The sequence below is a fragment of the Lithobates pipiens genome, unplaced genomic scaffold, assembly GCF_037356315.1.
Source record: "Lithobates pipiens isolate NorthernLeopardFrog02 unplaced genomic scaffold, aLitPip1_a1.2 Scaffold_18, whole genome shotgun sequence".
NCBI lineage: Eukaryota > Metazoa > Chordata > Amphibia > Anura > Ranidae > Lithobates > Lithobates pipiens.
In genome coordinates this window covers 586,238,102-586,259,051 of record NW_027507758.1, presented here as the reverse complement: position 1 = coordinate 586,259,051, position 20,950 = coordinate 586,238,102, and the positions used below count along the sequence as shown (strand labels likewise).

Here is a 20,950-nt window from a genome sequence, read left to right as displayed (position 1 = left end):
ATTAATGGCTGTGTGTTGAGTTATTTTGAGGGGACAGCAAATTTACACTGTAATACAAGCTGTACACTCGCTACTTTACATTGTAGCAGAGTGTCATTTCTTCAGTGTTGTCACATGAAAAGATAGAATAATATATTTACAACAATGTGAGGGGTGTACTCACTTTTGTGCGATACTGTAGGTATATCTATAGTATATGCTTGTGGTGGTTTGGTTATAACATATCTACTCTGGACTCAGGATTTTTTTTCTGTAGGCCTACAACTTGAGGAGTGGTGTGAAAATGTAATTGATCCAAAAAACAATCACAATATCCATGTAAGACATTAACAGTGTCCTTGTAAGTTAGGTCTGGTCTAAATACATTTATTTGTAATGGTTTATATTTTTTAACTGATAATTTACAAAGTACAAAAAAATGCTAATTCCATGGTAGGTAGAAGATCTGGGATAGACTGTGCGAGACTCTGCAGACCAGCAGGTCATAGGAATTCTCCAGCTTTTCAGTAATGATCAGGGGTGCTCACCATATTTTCTTGGATCTTTCTCTTCAATCTTTTCCTGGGGTGCATCCAGCAGATAATTCACTTCTATGGCTTCAGCATACAGATGGGCCCTCATGGGCCACTTCTAGAAGACAAAAATAAAAGACGGGGAGAAACTGAGGAATACTCATCCATAAAGTTTGGTTTTAGCTGACACTTTATATGGATCACCTAGACCAGTGGTCTCCAAACTGAGGCCTGGGTGCCTTCGCTTGCTTTTACCTGTCCCTTGGGGCACTATGCCATCCACTGATACCAAGAATGGGGCGTAATTCCCCTCATTTACACCAATGAAGGGGCACAATTCCTCCCAATGAGATCAACGATGGGGCACTATTTCTCCCAATGACACCAATGATGGAGTACAATTCCTCCCACTGATACCAATGAAGGGGCACAATTACTCCCACTGAAAGAAACAATGGGGCATTTTTTCCTACTGACTGCAGACCTTTTCTATTCCCAATGGCCACAGTCCAGCCCCCCTAAAGTCTGAAGGACAGTAAACTGGCCCTTTGTTTAGAAAGTTTGAAGACCCCTGACCTAGACCAAAATGTTTTCTGGCTTGTCCTGTCTCATCACTCTTCCCTAAAGTCCAACTCTGGGGCCCCCTTTACACAACCTTGTGGGCCTCTACTTGCATTTTCTTTTACACTTACCTTTTCCATATGTCTTCAGGACTGGTCACATGAAGTAGTAGGGTCCTCTTAGACCCTTTACAAGCCATCAGTTACTCAGATAGCAGCACCAATGTTGACAACAGCACCACCCTCTGCATAATCGCACTGAGAATGAAGGACATTATGGTGAAGCCCACTCAAGAGGCAGGTTCAGGACTCCCTGCACTCACAGTATGTCCTCACCTTATCGCAAGAGTGATGCTAGAAGTCATTAAATCTGGAAGACCCAAGACCTCTTGTGGCAGAGGAGAGGTATTGCAGAAGACTGCTGCAGTTCTTCTCCACAAACTATTTTAAGAAAATTTTCTGGCTATGACCCAGTCTAAGCTGCACAAATTTTCTCTCAACTGACATACTGAGAATGAGAACAAATAGAAAAACAGAAAACCTCCAAATACACAATCCTATACTCACAGATGATCCAGAGGAAGGAAAATAGAAAAAACCCAATAAAGCATGATCCAATTTGCTCCAACAGGCAATCAGATATTCCCTGGATCAACTTTACCCATAAATTATTAGTATCTAATAGTTATATAGTTAATCTGGTTAAAAATACTCAAGTCCATCCACTTCAACCAGCACAGAAAAAAAAACCACACACACAAAATAATAAAAACACACAGTGGTGGTCCATGACCGTGCAATGTGTGTTGGCACGCTCAGGGGCGCATCAACCGAAAGGCAAACAAGGCGTTTGCTTTAGGTTGCATTTTTCAGGTGCTGCGACCTGGTAGAAGGGAGACTACGATCAGTGGCGTCGCTATGGGTGTGTGGTCTGCCAAAGGGGTGACACCAGGGGTGGCCATGGACTGACAATTCAGTGACAGGGGAGCAAATTGGAAGCAGGAGGCAGTGGTGGCTGCAGCCTCTGATTCATGAAGTAGCTCACTTGGCAGAGCAGGTCGGAGCCCTGGGTTGTTTTTGTGCTAGGGTTGCCACCTTTTCTTCAAGTCATACCCGAACACTTTAGGGGCGCATAGCATTTTTTTTTATAGTATAAAATATACATATATTTTGCTATTAAATAACATTTCTAATCATATGAAGTTAATAACAAGAGTCCCTCTTTACATCAGAGTCCACAGAGTTCCCCTTTTACGTCTGAATCTGCAGAGTTCCCCTTTTACGTCTGAATCTGCAGAGTTCCCCTTTTACATCTGAATCCACAGAGTTCTCCTTTTACATCTGAATCTACAGAGTACCCCCTTTATATCTAAACTTGCAAAGTTCCCTTACACTGTAAGGGGGGGGGGGGGGCTCTGCAGACTCTAATGTAAGGTAGAACTCTGGGGACTCTGACATAAGGGATGCTCTGGGAACCCTGATGTAAGGGGGAACTCTGATGTACGGAGAGGACTCTGATGTAAGGGGGAACACTGTGGCCTCTAGTGTAAGGGGTGCTCTGAGAACCCTGATTTACCTGTACTCAATCAGAGGCAGGAGATAGAAGGGGGAGACTTCAGTCACAGACAGGGATGGATGGTGAGCTCACTCGCCCCTTGGCAGTCAGCACCTCTCATCCAGATGTATCCGAGGCTGCTGGAATTTTCATTTCTGGCCCCTTCTTTCCTTTACTGAGAAGTGCCAGAGATTGAAGTGTGGGCAGACACAGAGGGGTGGGGCGGGAGAGGAAGAGGAGCAGATCAAGCCCTCTCTCCTCTCCCGTCTGTGTGTGTGTGTGTGTGTGTGTGTGTGTGTGTGTGGTGGGGGGGTAATTGTTAGGTTAGTGCTAACTTTGGGCAGTGTGAAAAGAGTGTAACAGATACTCTTGGCTTAGGCAACTGCAGCCAGCAACCCTGTTGGGAAGTCATAGTCTGGTCTGAATAATGTGTCCAGGTTTGAAGGAGTCTGAAACCCGGAAACATGATTCCAAACCCGAACTGTCCGGGCAACCCTAGATCGTGCTCTGGCAGACTCGCTACACAGCTGGTAAAAAGGAGCCGGTGGGCTGCAGGAAGGCGAGAGTACAGTGTTACTTTCTTTGGGGGGGGGAGTGAAAGATCCTCCTAGTGTAGTATAAGTGGAGCTCTAATGGTGCGTACACACGGCCGGAATTTCCAATGGGAGCTTTTCATTGGATTTTCCGACCGTGTGTACATCCATCGGTCTTTTTCTGTGGCCATTTCCGACGGTCTTTAGATTGAGAGCCTATTCTTAATTTTTCCGACAGAAAACATTTCTATTGGATTTTTCAATTGTGTGTATGCAATTCCGACACGCAAAGTTCCAATGCATGCTCGGAAACATTAAACTTCCCTTTTATAGTGCCGTCGAACGTGTTGTATGTCACGGTGTTATTGACCGTCGGAATTTGGTGTGACCACGTGTAGGCAAGACAGTTTGAGCGGAATTCGGACGGGAAAGCCATCAGAGCTTTTTCCGGTGAGAATTCCGATCGTGTGTACGTGGCATTATAGGAAAAGGTGCCTAAACAGGAAGAAGTGGAGTTTACAAATGAAGGGGTGGGGCAAATTTAGATAGGGTGCCTAATTTTAGTCTTGCCTAGGGCAGCACAAAACCAAGATACACCACTGGGCACGGTCACATGTGATAGGGCAAAAATGCAAGAGAACACTTACCACCCTATGACAGAAAGTGCCGGAACAAGGCTCCTTATGTCAGGATTATTTTATTTCCACAAATACTTTATTTGAAAAGGAGTACGTATACTGTACATGGGCCTAAGGACCTAGGAGATCGCAGAAGTATAACAAAAGAAACCAACAATAACCATTCTGTGTGAACAGTATGCATCTTAATATGAATACCTAGATTTAGCATCATTTTCCGAAGACAGCTTTAACATTTTATCCAATGTTTCAAATATTATTGAAGAAACATAACCCAAGTAATAACTAAAGATGGCTGTCAGGATTATTTTAATAAAATCTGCAAATTTAGAAAGATTGAAAACAACTTCTGAAAATGATAACCCGATAATACTAAGCCCTTGTACACACGGTCGGAGATTCCGTCGGAATGTGTCCTATCGGACCGTTTTGTCGGATATTCCAACTGTGTGTGGTATGCATCGGACTGTTTCCGTCGGACCAAATTTTCCAACTTGCTGGAAATATTTTCCAACAAACTGGTCCGATAGGACATACTCCAATCATGTGTAGAGAATTCCGATCGGACAAAGTGCCACGCATGCTCAGATCAAATTCCTACATCAAAGCTATTGGCTACTAGCCTGAACGTAGTCCCATCGTAACGAAATTACGTCCTCACGTTCTGAAAGATCGGATTTTTCGACAACTTTGTCCAACCGTGTGTATGCAACAGTTTCGGACAAGATCCGACGGACAAAATCCGACGAATTTGGTTGTCGGAATCTTCGACCGTGTGTACAAGGGCTTACAGTGTCAAGGTTTTAGTGATTTGATTTAGGTCTACTTTAAAATAAACAAATAGTATAACAAATTAAATAGTAATAATATACAAAAATAAATAAAATATTAATATATTGAGTCAAAATTAAAATATACCACGTTATGCCCCAAAAACGCGTTGCAAAGAAGAAATGATTTTGGTATTCAATAAGAAAGACTAGCAAAGACTAAACTGTAAAGGTGCCAGCAACACCTACTATAAAGAAGACCAAGAATACTGAGTAGAAGACCTGTGACATGTGTCATTGGTGCCAAAGTCTATTAAGGTTCCTGTTAGAGTGGTCTACCTCCTAGATCAACCCACTGGAGGTAGACGGGGAGTAACTACCACAATGCAAGGAAATCGGATGCATCAGTGGGTGGTTCTAAGAAGAAAACGTTAGTCCACAGTCTGAATTAGAATTGTTTGCTGGAGTAGGCTCCAACCGGCCACTGCTTCTCTGACATTTCGGGTTCTTCACTGTTAAGCAAAGAAATTGATTGGCTGTTCACCCAAAGCCCTATGACTGCCTCAAAGGTTTTGTCAGACTCTTGGGGACTCTGGTGAGATCCTCAGTTCCCGAGTTCTGCTCTTCAGTTCTTGGGTCTGGACATTTGCTGTCGCAATTATGAGAACTTTCTGCTCTCCCCACTGGATTATTTTATCATATAGAAAGCATAACAGCTGGAACGAGAGTAGCCCATGGTGGACATGGACACCTACTGTACATTTCCAAGGTGAGTGGCGACAGTGGGAGTTGTGTGGCTCAGAGCACCCCACCCATCCTAGACTGAAACATCACTTTCACATGGACTGATCCTTGTAATGTTTTTTTTTTAATAGGGATGAGAAAACGAACTTGAGCACAGCTGGATTCATATTGAATTGAGTGGATCTGCAATCGTTTTTCAAGTTCCACTTTCATGTTAACTGATTGGGACCACAACACCAGACCATTTTCTTCTTGCAAAGTGTACAAAACGTCCTCTTCCAACACATCCTCATTTTGGTCACTAGATAAGACACTATAAGGTCTACATCATGTTGATTTTGAAGTGTCCATCAGCATAAGTGGCAATTGCTGATTGGTCTACTCGGTTGAGGATCCCATGACTGTCCTAAATATGATTGGAGGAGGACCAATGTACAGTATATGGAAAGGGAATATTGAGGGCTTTTGCCAGGTCTCTTAGGCTGGATTCACACTGCTGCGGGGGGAGATCCGGATGTGATTCGCACCGCAAATCACATCCGATCTCCGTAGCGATGCGAGTACAGCCATACAGATAGTATGGCTGAATTCGCATCGCTCCCGCAGCAAACTCGCACGGGACCCTTTTTTTGGTCCGCAACAGAATCGGATCGCATTGGGGGTTCACACCATGCGATCCGATTCCTGTGCGAGTCGGCAGATCGCACTGCGATATGCGGACGGATCTGGGGGTGTCATTAACATATCATTGACACTCCCAGCCGTCCGCATAGGGCAGTGTGAACTGCCGGCGGGAGTAATGCGATGCGGGAAAACGCCGCGGATTTGCGGCGTTCCCGCATCGCAGCGGTGTGAACCCGGCCTTAAAGTGAACCTGTGTTCATTTTAAGGCTGGTGAGCAGATAATCCAAGTTGCTTAGCAAATGGCAGGTTCAGATATTTCCAATTACTATTGCCGCAAATCTTCATAGATTTATTGATCATTACCCTACAAAAATTTTCTCCCCACAATCAGAGGTTTATCGGTAGGGATGAGCCGAACATTCCCTGGGACGGTTCACATCAGAACATGCGAACAAACAAGATTTGTGTGAACATACGAACGCTGTTAAAGTCTATGGGACACGAACATGAAAAATGAAAAGTGTTCATTTTAAAGGTTTATATGCAAGTTATTGCCATGAAAAGTGTATGGGCCGGAGTACTGCCCCAAGGGACATGTATCAATGCAAATAATTTTTTTTTAAAACTAGTGTTTTTTCAGGAACAGTGATTTTAACCACTTGCCGCCTGCTATATAGCAGAATGATGGCAGCAAAGTGGGTGTGATATCCTGACCGGACGTCCTATGACATGGCCAGGATAACACAGCTGGCGTGCAGCTTGGCGATCGGAGGTGCGGTGCGTCAGACTGACATAGCACCTCCGATCGTGGTATGAAGCCTCTGACAGACCAATCACAGCTGATCAACCCGTGAGCCAGGAAATGCTCTCCCAGGCTCACCCTGTCAGAGGCGGGGTCTGTGCTGATAATCAGCACATTGGTTATCAGCACAGCCCCCGTCAAAAGGTGCCAGCCTGTCCCCATAATAAACGCCTATCAGTGAATGAATGAATGAATGAAATACTTGTATAGCGCACAATGCGAACTGAATCGCCTCTATGCGCTGTGCCCATAATAGTGCCCAAAAAAGTGCCAATAAGTGCCCGATCAGTAAGGCCTGTGAGTGCCCCATTAAAGTGCCACTCAGTAATGCTTGTCAGTAGCTCCTCATCAGTGCTGCCTATCCAGTGCCACGTATCAGTGCCCATCAGTTTTTATTAAATTGTCAATATTGTTTTCTTTATAGCGCAAAAATTAGAAACCACAGAGTTGATCAAATACAACCAAAAGAAAACTTCATTTGTGGGAAGAAAATTATAAAAATGTAGTTTGAGTACAGTGTTGCATGACCACGCAATTGTCATTCAAATTGCGACAGCGCTGAAAGCTAAAAATTGTCCTGGGCAGGAAGAGGGGTCTGGTATGGAAATAGTTAAGAATGCTTAAAGTGAAACAATAAAAATAAAATATTCCTTTAAATATCATGCATGGGGGGTCCCCTTAGTCTGCCTGTAAATTAGCGCATCTGTCTGATGTGTTTACAGTTCCGCAGCAAAATTAAATTTCTAATGGAAAAAATGTAGTTTGGACTTGCTTGCGGCTGTAATGTATTGCCGAATCCCGGTAAAATAGATAAAAATCAAGGGAAAAAAAAGGCGTGGGCCCCCGCCCATACCAGGCCCTTTGGGTCTGGTCCACGGCAAAATGTTAAAAAAAAAAAACAGCATGGGGTCCCCCCTAAAAGCCATACCAGGCCCTTTGTATCTGGTATGGATTTTAGGGGGAACTCCGCGCCAAAATTTTAAAAATAAATTGCCGAGGGAGTTAGCCCCAAAATCTATACCAGACCCTTATCTGAGCATTGAGCCTGTAGGACAGGATGGAGGGGGACGAGCAAGCCCCCCCCCCCCCTCCTGAACCATACCAGGCCACATGCCCTCAACATGGGGAGGTTGCTTTGGGGTGTCCCCAAAAGCACCTTGTCCCCATGTTGATGATAGAGTATGAATTTATTCCTGTTCAAGTGACAACTGTAAAATATTGGACTTCTCCTCTCATTCTCTTCTGATGACCGTGGCCCCTGGGACAAATAGAAGGGTATGTTTTTCCAACAGGGACACTGTCCATAATAACACATGGCCCACTCATCAAAACAAAACAACAAAAAAGGGACTTTAGGTGCACTTTAGTACAAGTGGCACCCATGGCACTAATGTTGCAAAGTGGGGATAGGCCATGTTCCAGTGTTGGGGTCAATGATGTCCCGAGTATCTCTCACCCCCAGATTATTGACCTAACAATGGCAGTTAACTTCCCAGTTTGGAGGAACTTGGGTTTAGACACAACCCAAGCTCAATATCAGAACATTATTATTGTTTTTTTAAAGAGACTGCACCAAAGGAGCAGAGACAGACTGTAATAAAAATCTAAAAGGGGTTCTAATCTGTCCACAATGTCCAAAATAAAAAAAGATTTTTTATGCTCTGTTTAACTACTTAAGTGTAAGTCCAATACATTTTTTTACATTAAATTTACCTTAATATTTTATACTATGCAAGCATTTCATTTCTTCATGGAGATCGTGGGGCATTATGTTCCTATGAGTGGTGGAAACCTATGAAGAGGCTGAGGGTGTGACTGTTGCTGTGTTTAATTAAGGCCCAGGCTGGGTATTAAGCCGAAAACGCTTGTGATCTCCCGTAATAGAAGATCATAGGAAGTCGGTAAGTGGCAGTGTGTCTAGTGGTGGAAATCATCTCTCTCTTTCATATCACATTCCTTGGATGCATCGTTTTTCATTTCACATTTATGTTACCACATTGGATGGACTTTATTTATTTGTTGTTACTTTACACCCATTCAATCACATATTTTAGAAATTAACGCAACTTATTTATTGGAAAAGTATATACACTATATTACCAAAAATATTGGGACACCTGCTTCTACACGCACATGAACTTTAATAGCATCCCAGTCTTAGTCCATAGGGTCCAACTTTGAGTTGGCCCACTCTTTGCAGCTATAACAGCTTCAACTCTTCTGGGAAGGCTGTCCACAAGGTTTAGGAGTGTGTCTATGGGAATGTTTGACCATTCTTCCAGATACGCATTGGTGAGGTCAGGCACTGATTTGGACAAGAAGGCCTGGCTTACAGTCTCCACTCTAATTTATCCCAAAGGTGTTCTATAGGGTTGAGGTCAGGACTCTGTGAAAGCCAGTTAAGTTCCTTCACCTCAAACTCACTCATCCATGTCTTTATGGACCTTGTTTGTGCACTGGTGCGCAGTCATGTTGGAACAGGAAGGAGCCATTCCCAAACTGTTCCAATAAAGTTGGGAGCATGAAATTGTCCAAAATGTCTTGGTATGCTGATGCTTTAAGAGTTCCCTAAGGGGCCAAGCCCAACCCCTGAAAAGCAACCCCACACCAAAATCCCGCCTCCACCAAATGATTTGGACCAGTGCACAAAGCAAGGTCCATAAAGACATGGATGAACAAGTTTGGGGTGTAAGAACTTGACTGGCCTGCCCTTGCTGCTCCCAGCGCAGGCATGTTACGGTGATGAGCTGGGAGCAGCAGTGTAGGTTCAGGGCTGTCTGGGCTCCTCCTGTCCCCCGCTCTTTGTTTATGGGTGGTCAAGTACCATGGTGCTCTTTTTCCGGGTCCTGTGTCCTGAGGTTGTGGCAGCATTTTACTGTCCTAAGTGAAAAAATGATTCCAGAAAAATTCATTCCAAAGCTTGGGGAAGCCGCTCCAGAGAAGCAGTCATTCCAACTTGAGGAGATTTAAAGAGACCAAGACACAGCGGTGTTCCATCTCAGGATTACCAAAGACTATTAAACCAAAGGCATGATCAGACCTCGATGTGTTGTTCCCTAAGGTGAGCCGGCAATTCACCTGGTGGTGGAGGTGGTGGTTTTACATCACTGAATTTTATTACTAGACGGCATGTATTGAAGCACAGAGTCTAAGGAAGGATCCTAGACTCATTATCATTGTGTGGGACATTTTCACTGGAACTTTTTTTTACCACATATTACTATTGTGCAAATTTACGTTTTTATTTGTTATGTATATGGTAGTGGGAGTTTGTATCTTTCTTATATAGAAGTGGAATTAGCACACTTTTCCTTTAATTATTCATATTGTATTGAAGGCCTTTTTTTAGGACAATCACCATCTGCCTTGACCCATTCCATGGTGATTGAATTGATGCCTAAATGTCGAAAATATGCACAAAGGACGTGATATACTACTAATCTGATGTGTCCCTTGCACAGCTAGCTTCTGGATGTAATCTACGGGTGTGGCAACTTTTAATAAAATAGAGGGAGCTTTGACTGGCTCTCATCGAGAGAGCCTGACTATGCCCACCCTTCTCACCACCCTCTGCCAGTCATAGAAGAAATAGCTACAACTTCTATAAACAAAACAATATCTATGAATGGAGAACAGGTAGATGATTGAAAGGTCCATCCCCCCCCCCATTCATAAATCACATTTCATTATAGAAGCTGCAGCTATGTCTTCTATGAATGTGGGGGGGGGGCGGGGCAGAAAGGACAGGTATAGTTGGGCACTCTCAATGAGTGCCTGTCACATTTCCCTCCATTCTATTAACCTCCACCCCACCAGAACAAGTCCATTCAAATGTGACCAACTACTTCTAATAACAAGAAAGAATTTGAGTTATCTGTCTCTTGTAAATGGTTTCACTTGCACCTGTTCCCAGAGATAACCAAGCTGGACAAAAAAATTTCTTCAGCCCAGGAGGAAAGCCCTTTAAGGTGACATCATGGATTGAATTTGTTTTACACAATACACCCTGTGTGGTCCATGTTACCTTTATAGGATGCAGGTACCCAGGACCCCTTCCAGACGGAGCACTGTTCCCATCCTGATCCAACGTCTGAGTGAGGTGGGCTATGTAGCTTGTGGCCAGGACCAGGACATCCAGCTTAGACAGTTTGGTGTCTGGGGGGACAGAGGGCAGGGCAGCCTGGAGGGACAAGAAGGCCTCCCGAAGGGTGCGGACCCTGTTCCTCTCCCGGGCATTGTTCTCAGGAGTCTTCTTCCCTGAAACTGCCCCATGGGTCTTACTGGGAGAAGCAACCTGTAATAGACAAGATGTATATATAACACTATTTATACTGACTCTAGCATCGTTCATTGAATACAATTAGCCAATAAATATTCATTTAAGTTTAAAGTGAAACTCTGGCCTAAACATTTTCTTTTAGTTTTCGGTGAAGGGGGGGAAGGGCTAGAACACCAGCTTATCTTTAACCACTTAAGCCCCGGACCAATTTGCAGCCTTTTTGCGATTCGGCACTGCGTCGCTTTAAATGACGATTGCGCGGTTGTGCGACGTGGCTCCCAAACAAAATTGGCGTCCTTTTTTTCCCACAGATAGAGCTTTCTTTTGGTGGTAATTGATCACCTCTGTGGTTTTTATTTTTTGCGCTATGAACAAAAATAGAGCGACAATTTTGAAAAAAATGCTATATTTTTTACTTTTTGCTATAATAAATATCCCCCAAAAATATATAAAAAAAACATTTTTTTTCCTCAGTTTAGGCCGATACGTATTCTTCTACATATATATATATTTTTTAAATCGCAATTAGCGATTATTGATTGGTTTGGGCAAAAGTTATAGCGTTTACAAAATAGGGGATAGTTTTATAGCATTTTTATTAATATTTTTTTTTTACTAGTAATGGCGGCGATCAGCGATTTTTATTGTGACTGCGACATTATGGCGGAAACATCAGACATTTTTGACACATTTTTGGGACCATTGTCATTTATACAGCAATCAGTGCTATTTAAATGCACTGATTCCTGTGTAAATGACACTGGCAGTGAAGGAGTTAACCACTAGGGGGCAATGTAGGGGTTATGTATCACGTGATGTTTTTTTTATTGTAGGGGGCGTGGCCTGGCTTGTGACGTCACTGATCGTCCTTCCCTATAAAAGGGAAGAGACGATCGGTGACAGCCACACAGGGAAGCATGGGGGGAGGTTTGTTTACACAGACCTCTCCTCGTTCTTCAGCTCTGTGACCCGATCGCGGGACACCAGCGGCAATCGGGTCCGTTGGTCCTGCGGCCATGGTCACGGAGCACAGGACCGGGTCCCACGGCTGGGCACTTAAAGAATCACGTACCGGTACGTGATTGTGCCCAGCCGTGCCATTCTGCCGACGTATATCGGCGTGAGGCGGTCCTTAAGTGGTTAACCTTAGGACAGAAAAACAAGGAGGTCCTGGACCTCGCTATACTGCAATTAGGCAATATACAGAATGTACAGAAAAAAAACACACACACACACAGGGATCAAATCACAAAACCAACATATAAGTATACTTATTTTCAAAAAGTGACAGCTATTTTCCATTAAGTCCAATGAGGTTTAAAATTGACAATCAAATTACTGAAAAGAGAGTAATCAGGTACATTATATTACTAAAAAAGTATTGGGACGCCTGCCTTTACACACACATGAACTTTATTGGCATCCCAGTCTTAGTCTGTAAGGTTCAGTATTGAGTTGGCCCCCCCTTTGCAGCTATAACAGCAGCTAAAACAAGATTTAGGAGTGTGTCTATGGGAATGTTTGACCATTCTTCCAGAAGCACATTTGTGAGGTCAGGCACTGATGTGGATGAGAAAGCCTGGCTCGCAGTCTCCGCTCAAATTCATCCCAAAGGTGTTCTATCGGGTTGAGGTCAAGGCTCTGTGCAGGCCAGTCAAGTGCCTCCACCCCAAACTCACTCATTCATGTCTTTATGGACATTGCTTTGTGCACTGGTCCAAATCATTTGGTGGAGGGGGGATTATGGTGTGGGGTTGTTTTACAGGGGTTGAGCTTGGTCCCTTAGTTCCAGTGAAGGGAACTCTTAAAGCGTCAGCATACCAAGACATTTTGGACAATTTTATGCTCCCAACTTTGTGGGAAAAGTTTGGGGGTGACCCCTTCCTGTTCCAACATGACTGCACACCATCAATGTTCATAAAGACAGCGAGTTTGGGGTGGAGGAACTTGACCGGCCTGTACAGAGTCCTGACTTCAACCCTATAGAACACCTTTGGGATGAATTAGAGTGAAGACTGCAAGCCAGGCCTTCTTGTCCAACATCAGTGCCTGACCTCACAAATGTGTTTCTGGAAGAATGGTCAAACATTCCCATAGACACACTCCTAAATCTTGTGGACAGCCTTCCCAGAAGAGTTGAAGCTGTTATAGCTGTAAAGGGTGGACTAGCTCAATATTGAGCCCTATGAACTAAGACTCGGATTCCATTAAAGTTCATGTGCGTGTAGAGGCAGACGTCCCAATAATTTTGGTAATATAGTGTACATCCCCTTAGCAGTGAAAAAGCAGAAAATGAATTCAGTAATTCCATCAATCTTCACAGGCAGGCCCTTTCACCCACTTACAGTGTGACGCTTTGTGATTTTTTGTCCTCTCCTACGCCCAATCAGCTGTGCTCTTGACTCCCGCCGGGGCCCCTCGATGGTGTCTCCTTCCTGAGCCTCTTCCACTGGCTCATGAAGTTCCCAGTTCGGTAAAACGACTTCTGCTCTCAGCATTCTGACTGGCTAGCAATGACTTAACATCTTACTATATGAACGTGCTTTAAGCTGAATTAAAAAGAGAAAAAAAAACTTTTCGCAAAGCTCATTAAGGAAAATGAATTTGGAGAGAGCGGAAGATTCCTTTGGGATAATTTATGTTTCATCCCCCAAGCTGTGTAATGAGAACAGCGCGCTCTGCGTGGCTCTTATCAGCTTCAGACGTGTAATGAGGGGATGTTTTAAGTCGCTCTCTTTGTGGTTTTATCTGACTGTCCGGCCAACACTTTTCTCCAGCCACTGCCAAGATGCCAGAACCCAAAATACGCCCCGTCTACTTCTCTGAAACCTTCAGGACACCCAGATGGATTGTGCTTTATGCAAAAGGCCACCACCGTGCATTGTCTCCTGGCATTTAAAAGACTGGTCCGCCCAAAAGTGTTCGTTCTGTTTTAGGTGGATTCTAATAGGCGGAGTCACCCTATTCTTCGTAGAGCAGTGGTCATCAACCCCGTCCTCAGGCCCCACTAACAGGCCAGGTTTGCAAGATAACTGAAATACATCACAGGTGATATCATTTGCTGCTCAGTGATTGCAGAATTCTAGTCTGCATCTCCCCCCAAGGTAATACATAAAACCTGGCCTGTTAGAGGGCCCTGAGGACAGGGTTGATGACCATTGTCGTAGAGTGTGGGAGCGGTGGCTTTAGATATCGAGAGTTCCAGTAACCGACAAAGCACAAGTTCACTTTAAAGAACATTTCCAGACAACTCATAGGAGCGATAATTGGCATAATGATATGTAGCAAACACCACATGATAAAACTAACAAGTTTGTTCAATTTACCTTATTCTGAGTTTTCAACTGCCGAATAAGCACATACATCTCTATACAGGGTTAGTATAAATGTACCTCCTAGGGTCTCTGCTTTGTATCTTTTTCCCATTTTGATTTTTATACCACCAATTACATTTAAAATTCTAAGGAATTATTTAATCAGTGGTGACCAAGAGACATTTGTTTTTATATTTGGTGTTTAGTGTATTAGAAGAAGCAGTGAGGGTGTTTTAGGGTCACCGGAAAGTGTGTTTTAACATCACCAGCAGGTGTGTTCCAGGGTCAACAGAAAGTGTGTTTCAGCATCACCAGCAGGTGTGTTCCAGGGTCACCAGCACATGTGTTCCAGGGTCAACAGAAAGTGTGTTTCAGCATCACCAGCAGGTGTGTTCCAGGGTCACTATCAGGTGTATTTCACGGCCACCACCAAGTGTGTTTCAGCATCACCAGCAGGTGAGTTCCAGGGTCACCATCAGGTTTGTTCCAGGGTCACCAGGAAGTGCGTTTCAGCATCACCAGTAGGTGTGTTCCAGGGTCACCAGCAGGTGTATTTCAGGGCCACCACCAAGTGTGTTTCAGCATCACCAGCATGTGTGTTCCAGGGTCACCAGAAAGTGTGTTTCAGCATCACCAGTAGGTGTGTTCCAGGGTCACCAGCAGGTGTATTTCAGGGCCACCACCAAGTGTGCTTCAGCATCACTAGCAGGTGTGTTCCAGGGTCACCAGAAAGTGTGTTTCAGCATCACCAGTAGGTGTGTTCCAGTGTCACCATCAGGTGTGTTCCAGGGTCACCAGAAAGTGTGTTTCAGCATCACCAGTAGGTGTGTTCCAGGGTCACCAGTAGGTGTGTTCCAGGGTCACCAGCAGGTGTATTTCAGGGCCACCACCAAGTGTTTTTCAGCATCACCATCATGTGTATTCCAGGGTCACCATCAGGTGTGTTCCAGGGTCACCAGAAAGTGTTTTCCAGCATCACCAGTAGGTGTGTTCCAGGGTCACCAGAAAGTGTGTTTCAGGGCCGCCACCACCAAGTGTGTTTCAGCATCACCAACAGGTGTATTCCAGGGTCATGAGCACGTACGCAAGTCTGTGCATATCTGTTCGTCCATTTCCCAGCCTGCGCATGCACATATGTATGTGCCTGAAAACTCTGTTTGCCTGAATTCTAGACAGCAGTTTGCTTTCATGCAAAAAAAAACAGCATTAAGGCATAACTCCAGACTTAGAAATGAACCCCAATGAACACAGTTAACCCTTTAGCAACCCCAGGCTAACTGACTTTCTGTAACACCCAGCATTCCAAACACTACCACAGTTAGAGAACACCAACTCCCAGGTGCGCAGCATTTAGGAACCTGTGCTGGAGAGCTTGCACCAGCATCCACCAACCCAGCATTACCTGTCACCTCCCTCCCAGTGACATGTCCAAAGTTACTAATGGGTACAGGAAATTAACCTCACTCAGTAACTATGTGTTCATTCTATTTCTCTCTCAAGGGCTCCTCTACATCTCCCTGACTTCCAGGCTAGGTGCTCTGTGCCGCAGGTTCAGTCCCAGAATGCAGGAAGCCAGCCATTACTAAAGGGTACTAGCACAACACAACACACCTTCACCACCAGAGTAACCATCACCCTAGGCCAAGTCACCCATTCCCTGGCTGGTTGGCTGTTTCAGCTATGATACATACACTAGACAGCAATCAAATGTACATGCTGGACTAAATTGTACTGTATCTTTTCTAACCTACAGTCCCCATGTTACAAGCCCTGTTCTTTGGATACACCTTGCAATACACTACTTATGAAATTTCAGTCCAGACATTAAACAGTTAACATCAACTTTATTGAAGAAAGGCAACATGCAGGAACAGTTCTTATCAGGCAGCTTAATTCCTGTACAAGGTGCTTTATGCCGCGTACACACGATCAAACAATCGAGTGGAAAAGTCCGGCAAAGTCAAGTCCGCCGGACAAGCCCCCCGTGTGTAGCCTCCGGCGTACTTTTTTGACCCGGACTTATGCCGCGTACACACGTAGCCGACTATCTGGTGGACTTAGTCCAGCGGACTTCCCGTCGGACTGTCCGTCGGCCTTTCCGAACGGGCTACTTGCCCACACACGGCACTTTTTCAGTGGACTAATACGGTGTACTAAGTCCACCATACTATCCACCGTACTTTTGAAATGAACGGACTCGCCCACACACGCGGAGGAAAGTCCGCTCATTTCGAGCGCGTCTCCAGGTAGGCGGGGCCCGCAAGAAGGCGAGAAGACCCCCGAAGACGGAAGACCCCGGAGCTGTGCAATAAACTATTTTACCATGTGTTGTGTTTTTTTTGTACTTTTTTTCACAGGTGAATGGGTAGGGGTACATTGCACCCCATACTCATTCACATAGGGTGGGGGGCTGGTATCCGGGGGCCCCCTTATTAAAGGGGGCTCCCAGATTCCGATAAGCCCCCCGCCCGCAGGCCCCGACAACCAATAGCCAGGGTTGTCAGGAAGAGGCCCTTGTCCTCATCAACATGGGGACAAGGTGCTTTGGGGTGGCGGGGCCGCGCGGCCCCCCCCTTCCCCAAGGCACCCCCCATGTTGAGGGCACGCGGCCTGGTACGGCTCAGGAGGGGGGCGGTCGCTCGTCCCCCCCCCCTTTCCTGGCCAGCCGGGTAGCGTGCTCGGACAAGGGTCTGATGTGGACCTGGGGGGACCCCCACGCCGATTTTTTTCAGCGTTGGGGTTCCCCTTTAAGTCCATACCAGGTGGTGGGGTCAGCGACGCATCCTTCGCGGGCCCCGCCTACCTGGAGACGCGCTCAAAATGAGCAGACTTTCCTCCGCATGTGTGGGCGAGTCCGTTCATTTCAAAAGTACGGCGGATAGTACAGCGGACTTAGTACACCGTATTAGTCCGCTGAAAAAGAGCCGTGTGTGGGCAAGTAGCCCGTTCGGAAAGTCTGACAGAAAAGTCCGGCGGGAAGTCCGCCGGACTAAGTCCGCCGGATAGTCGGCTACGTGTGTACGCAGCATTAGTGCTCCTAGGGTAATCATACTTGTCCTTAAAAGGCAGGGTCCGTGAATGACAAATAATCCACAAGAGGTAGCACAGAGTCCACATAGTCCATGTTTGGCAGAGATCCTTAAAGGCAACAAGTCTAAGATTGGTAGTTACGAGTCCTCAAGCTTCCAGTCCCCCCCCCCCCGGCTTGGGACGCTGCTTGGCAGCATAACAGTCTACATCTTGTCAGTGTCTCCGGTAGCTCTCTTCTGGGGCACTGAATTGCCCTTTTTATGTGGATCTGCGCAAAATTGGCAAGAAGATCTAGCCAATCAATTCCTCAGATCCACCGCACATCTACAACATTTTCACAGGAAAGACAGAAGACTTGACCCAGATAACTGCAGTTACTTAGTTAGTTTGGTTGAAAAAAGACACAAGTCCATCTGGTTCAACAAATAAAAAGGGGGGGGGGGGGGGGAGTTACAATCCTATATACACAATCCTATATACACAATCCTATATCCACAGTTGATCCAGAAGAAGGAAAACAACCCAGAAAAGCGTGATCCAATTTTCTCCAGCAAGGGAAAAAAATCCTTCCTGATCCCCCAAGAGGCAATCAGATATTTCCTGGATCAACTTTGCCTATAAATGTTAGTATCCAGTTATATAATGTACATATAGGAAATAATCCAGGCCTTTCTTAAATCAATCTACTGAGTTGGACAGAACCAGGTTGAGGGAGTCTATTTCACATTTTCACAGCTCCTACTGTGAAGAAACCTTTCCGTATTTGGAGATGAAATCTCTCTTTCCTCTAGACATAAAGAGTGCCCTCTTTTCCTCTGTGATGAGCTTAAAGTGGGTGTAAACCCTTACAAACCACTTTGACCTACAGGTAAGCCTAGATTAAGGCTTACCTGTAGGTCCAAGAAATATCTCCCAAACCTATACGGTTTAGGAGATATTTGCCCGAAGGCGGGCACCGCACTGAGCGTGGCATTCTCGATAACGAAGATGCCGCGCATCTCGGCTCCCGTGCGCATGCGCGGGAGTGACGTCATCGCGGCTTCGCCGAATGACAGCGGCGGAGCTGCAAGACCCACCGAGAAGATGGATGCGCCGGACTACAGGGGACAGCAGTGACTTCGCTGGCTCCTGTGTCAGGTAAGTGACACATAATGGGCTACTATGCGATGCATAGTAGTCCATTATGCTTTGCCTTTGCAGGGAATGAAAGAGGAAGTAAACTCATCAGGGTTTACTTCCTCTTTAAGGTGAATAACTCAACACCAAGTTACCTATATGGACCGCTTATGTATTTATACACGTTGATCATATCCCCCTTAACCACTTGATCTCCGAAAGATTTACCCCTCTTCATGACCAGGCCATTTTTTGCGATGCGGCACTGCGTTACTTTAACAAGTCATGCAACGCTGTACCCAAATAAAAGTTATGTCATTTTTCCCACAAATAGAGATTTCTTTTGGTAATATTTGATCACTACTGCATTTTTTTTTGTACTATAAACAAAAAATTCCATCAATTCTGAAAAAGAGCAATATTTTTTACTTTCTGCTATAAAACATATCCAATAAAAATTTAGGAAAATAAATTAAATTTCTTCATAAATGTAGGCCAATATTAATTCTGCTATGTTTTTGGTAAAAATCCCAGTAAGCGAATATTGATTGGTTTACGTGAACGTTATAGCATTCACAAACTATGGGATATATTTATGGCATTTTTATTTATTTACTTTCTTTATACTAGTAATGGGGGCGACCAGCGACTTATAGCGGGACTGCGATATTGTGGTGGACAATCGGACACTAACTGACAATGGCTGGGAAGGGGTTAATGATCTAGGGCGATCAAAGGGTTAAATGTGTGCCTAGCCAGTGTTTTTTGTGTACTGTGTTAGGTGCTTTTACTAAGGGAAGAGATGGATTTTGTTCTCTGCTTTGCAAGAACACAAAATCCATTCCTTCCCCCCTGTCAAAACAGAGATCTGCCTTGTTTGCATAGGCAGATCTTAGTTCTGGGTGTCTTACCAATGATCTGAGGATGCCGGTGGACATCCGGTTCCCGGCACCCACAGATTGGCTTCTGCTGTGAATAATCACAGCAGAAGCTGCTCGCCAGCGTGGGCACGTGCGCCCCCTTCAGACAGAAGTGCAGAATCGCGTATATATATATGTGATTCTGCACAGGAGAGCCACCCTCTAGCAGTAAAACTGGTATGGGGTGGTCTTTAAGTGGTTAATCTCCTCTTCCCAAGAGAGAATACATTCAGTTCCTCTAATCTTTCCTCATAGCTGAGCTCCTTCATGCCTCTTATGAGTTTGCTTTCACTTCTCTGCACTTTCTCCAGTTCCCCAATATCCTGTTTGAGAACTGGTGCCCAAAACGCAACTGCATATTCCAGATGAGGTCTTACTACTGATTTGTACAGGGGCAAAATGATATCTCTCTCTCTGGAGTCTGTACCTTTCTTAATAGAAGAAAGGACTTTGCTCACTTTGGAAACCGCAGCTTGGCATTGCATGCTATTATTGAGCTTATGATCTACCAAAACCCCCAGATCTTTCTCCACCATTGATTCCCCCAGTTGTACTCCCCCTAGTATGTATGATGCATGCATATTCTTAGCCCCCACGTGCATAACTTTACATTTATCAACATTAAACCTCATTTGCCACATAGTTGCCCAATTAAACAGTGCATTGAGGTCGACTTGTAAATTGGAGATATCCTGTAAGGACGTTATTCCACTGCATAGCTTGGAGTCATCTGCAAACACTGAAATTGTACTTTTAATCCCAGACCCTATATCATTTATAAAGATATTAAAAAGTAAGGGTCCCAACACTGAGGGGTACACCACTGATAACCTTAGACCATTAAGAATCATTAACCACTATTCTTTGAATTCTGTAGACTTAACCTTACACATTAGCCGTGTGTGGGGAAATGCTTTGGCAAAATCTAAATATACTATGTCCACAGCCACCCCTTTGTCTAAGGTTTTACTTACCCCTCATAAAAATAAATCAGATTTGTCTGACAACTTCAGTCTTTCATGAATCCATGCTGTTTGTTGCTTAAAATACTATTTTCCAGCAAGAAATCATCTATGTGGTCTTTTATTAAATACTCCAGTATCATCTCAACTATAGAAGTTAAACTAACAGGTCTTTAGTTACTTGGTAAAGACTTTGATACCTTTATAATTATGGGCACCACATTGGCCCTGTGCCAATCCAGTGGTACCATTGCAGTCATTAACAAGTCCATAAAATTAGAAACAATGGTTTTTAAAAATGACAGAGCTCTTTTAGGATCCGTTAGTGGATGCTATCTGGTCCAGGTGCTTTATCCACCTTTCTTCTGTCTAAATATTTCCGGACTATATCAACTTTGAGCCATTGTGGATCATATGGGGCTGTGTCAACATCACCCCCATTATGGACATGAGCTCCCCCATGCTCCTTTGTATACACAGAGCTGAAGAAAGTATTTAATACATTTGCTTTCTCTTTGTCCCCAGTCACCCACTCCAGATTATATTGTAAAGGGCCTACATGCTCAGACCTGATATTTTTACTATTAATAT

The 20,950-nt window shown here is 44.6% G+C and overlaps 1 protein-coding gene across 1 annotated transcript; it reads right to left on the bottom strand.

Moving 5' to 3' along the window:
- Positions 1 to 418: 418 nt before the first annotated feature.
- Positions 419 to 13,679, bottom strand: LOC143990305 (transcription factor 23-like). Its single transcript, XM_077490358.1, has 3 exons — positions 13,363 to 13,679; positions 10,763 to 11,032; positions 419 to 630 (listed from the first exon to the last, which is right to left on the bottom strand). The coding sequence occupies exons 1-3, from the start codon at positions 13,513 to 13,515 to the stop codon at positions 514 to 516; spliced, it is 540 nt and encodes a 179-aa protein (XP_077346484.1). The 5' UTR covers positions 13,516 to 13,679; the 3' UTR covers positions 419 to 513.
- Positions 13,680 to 20,950: the final 7,271 nt, after the last annotated feature.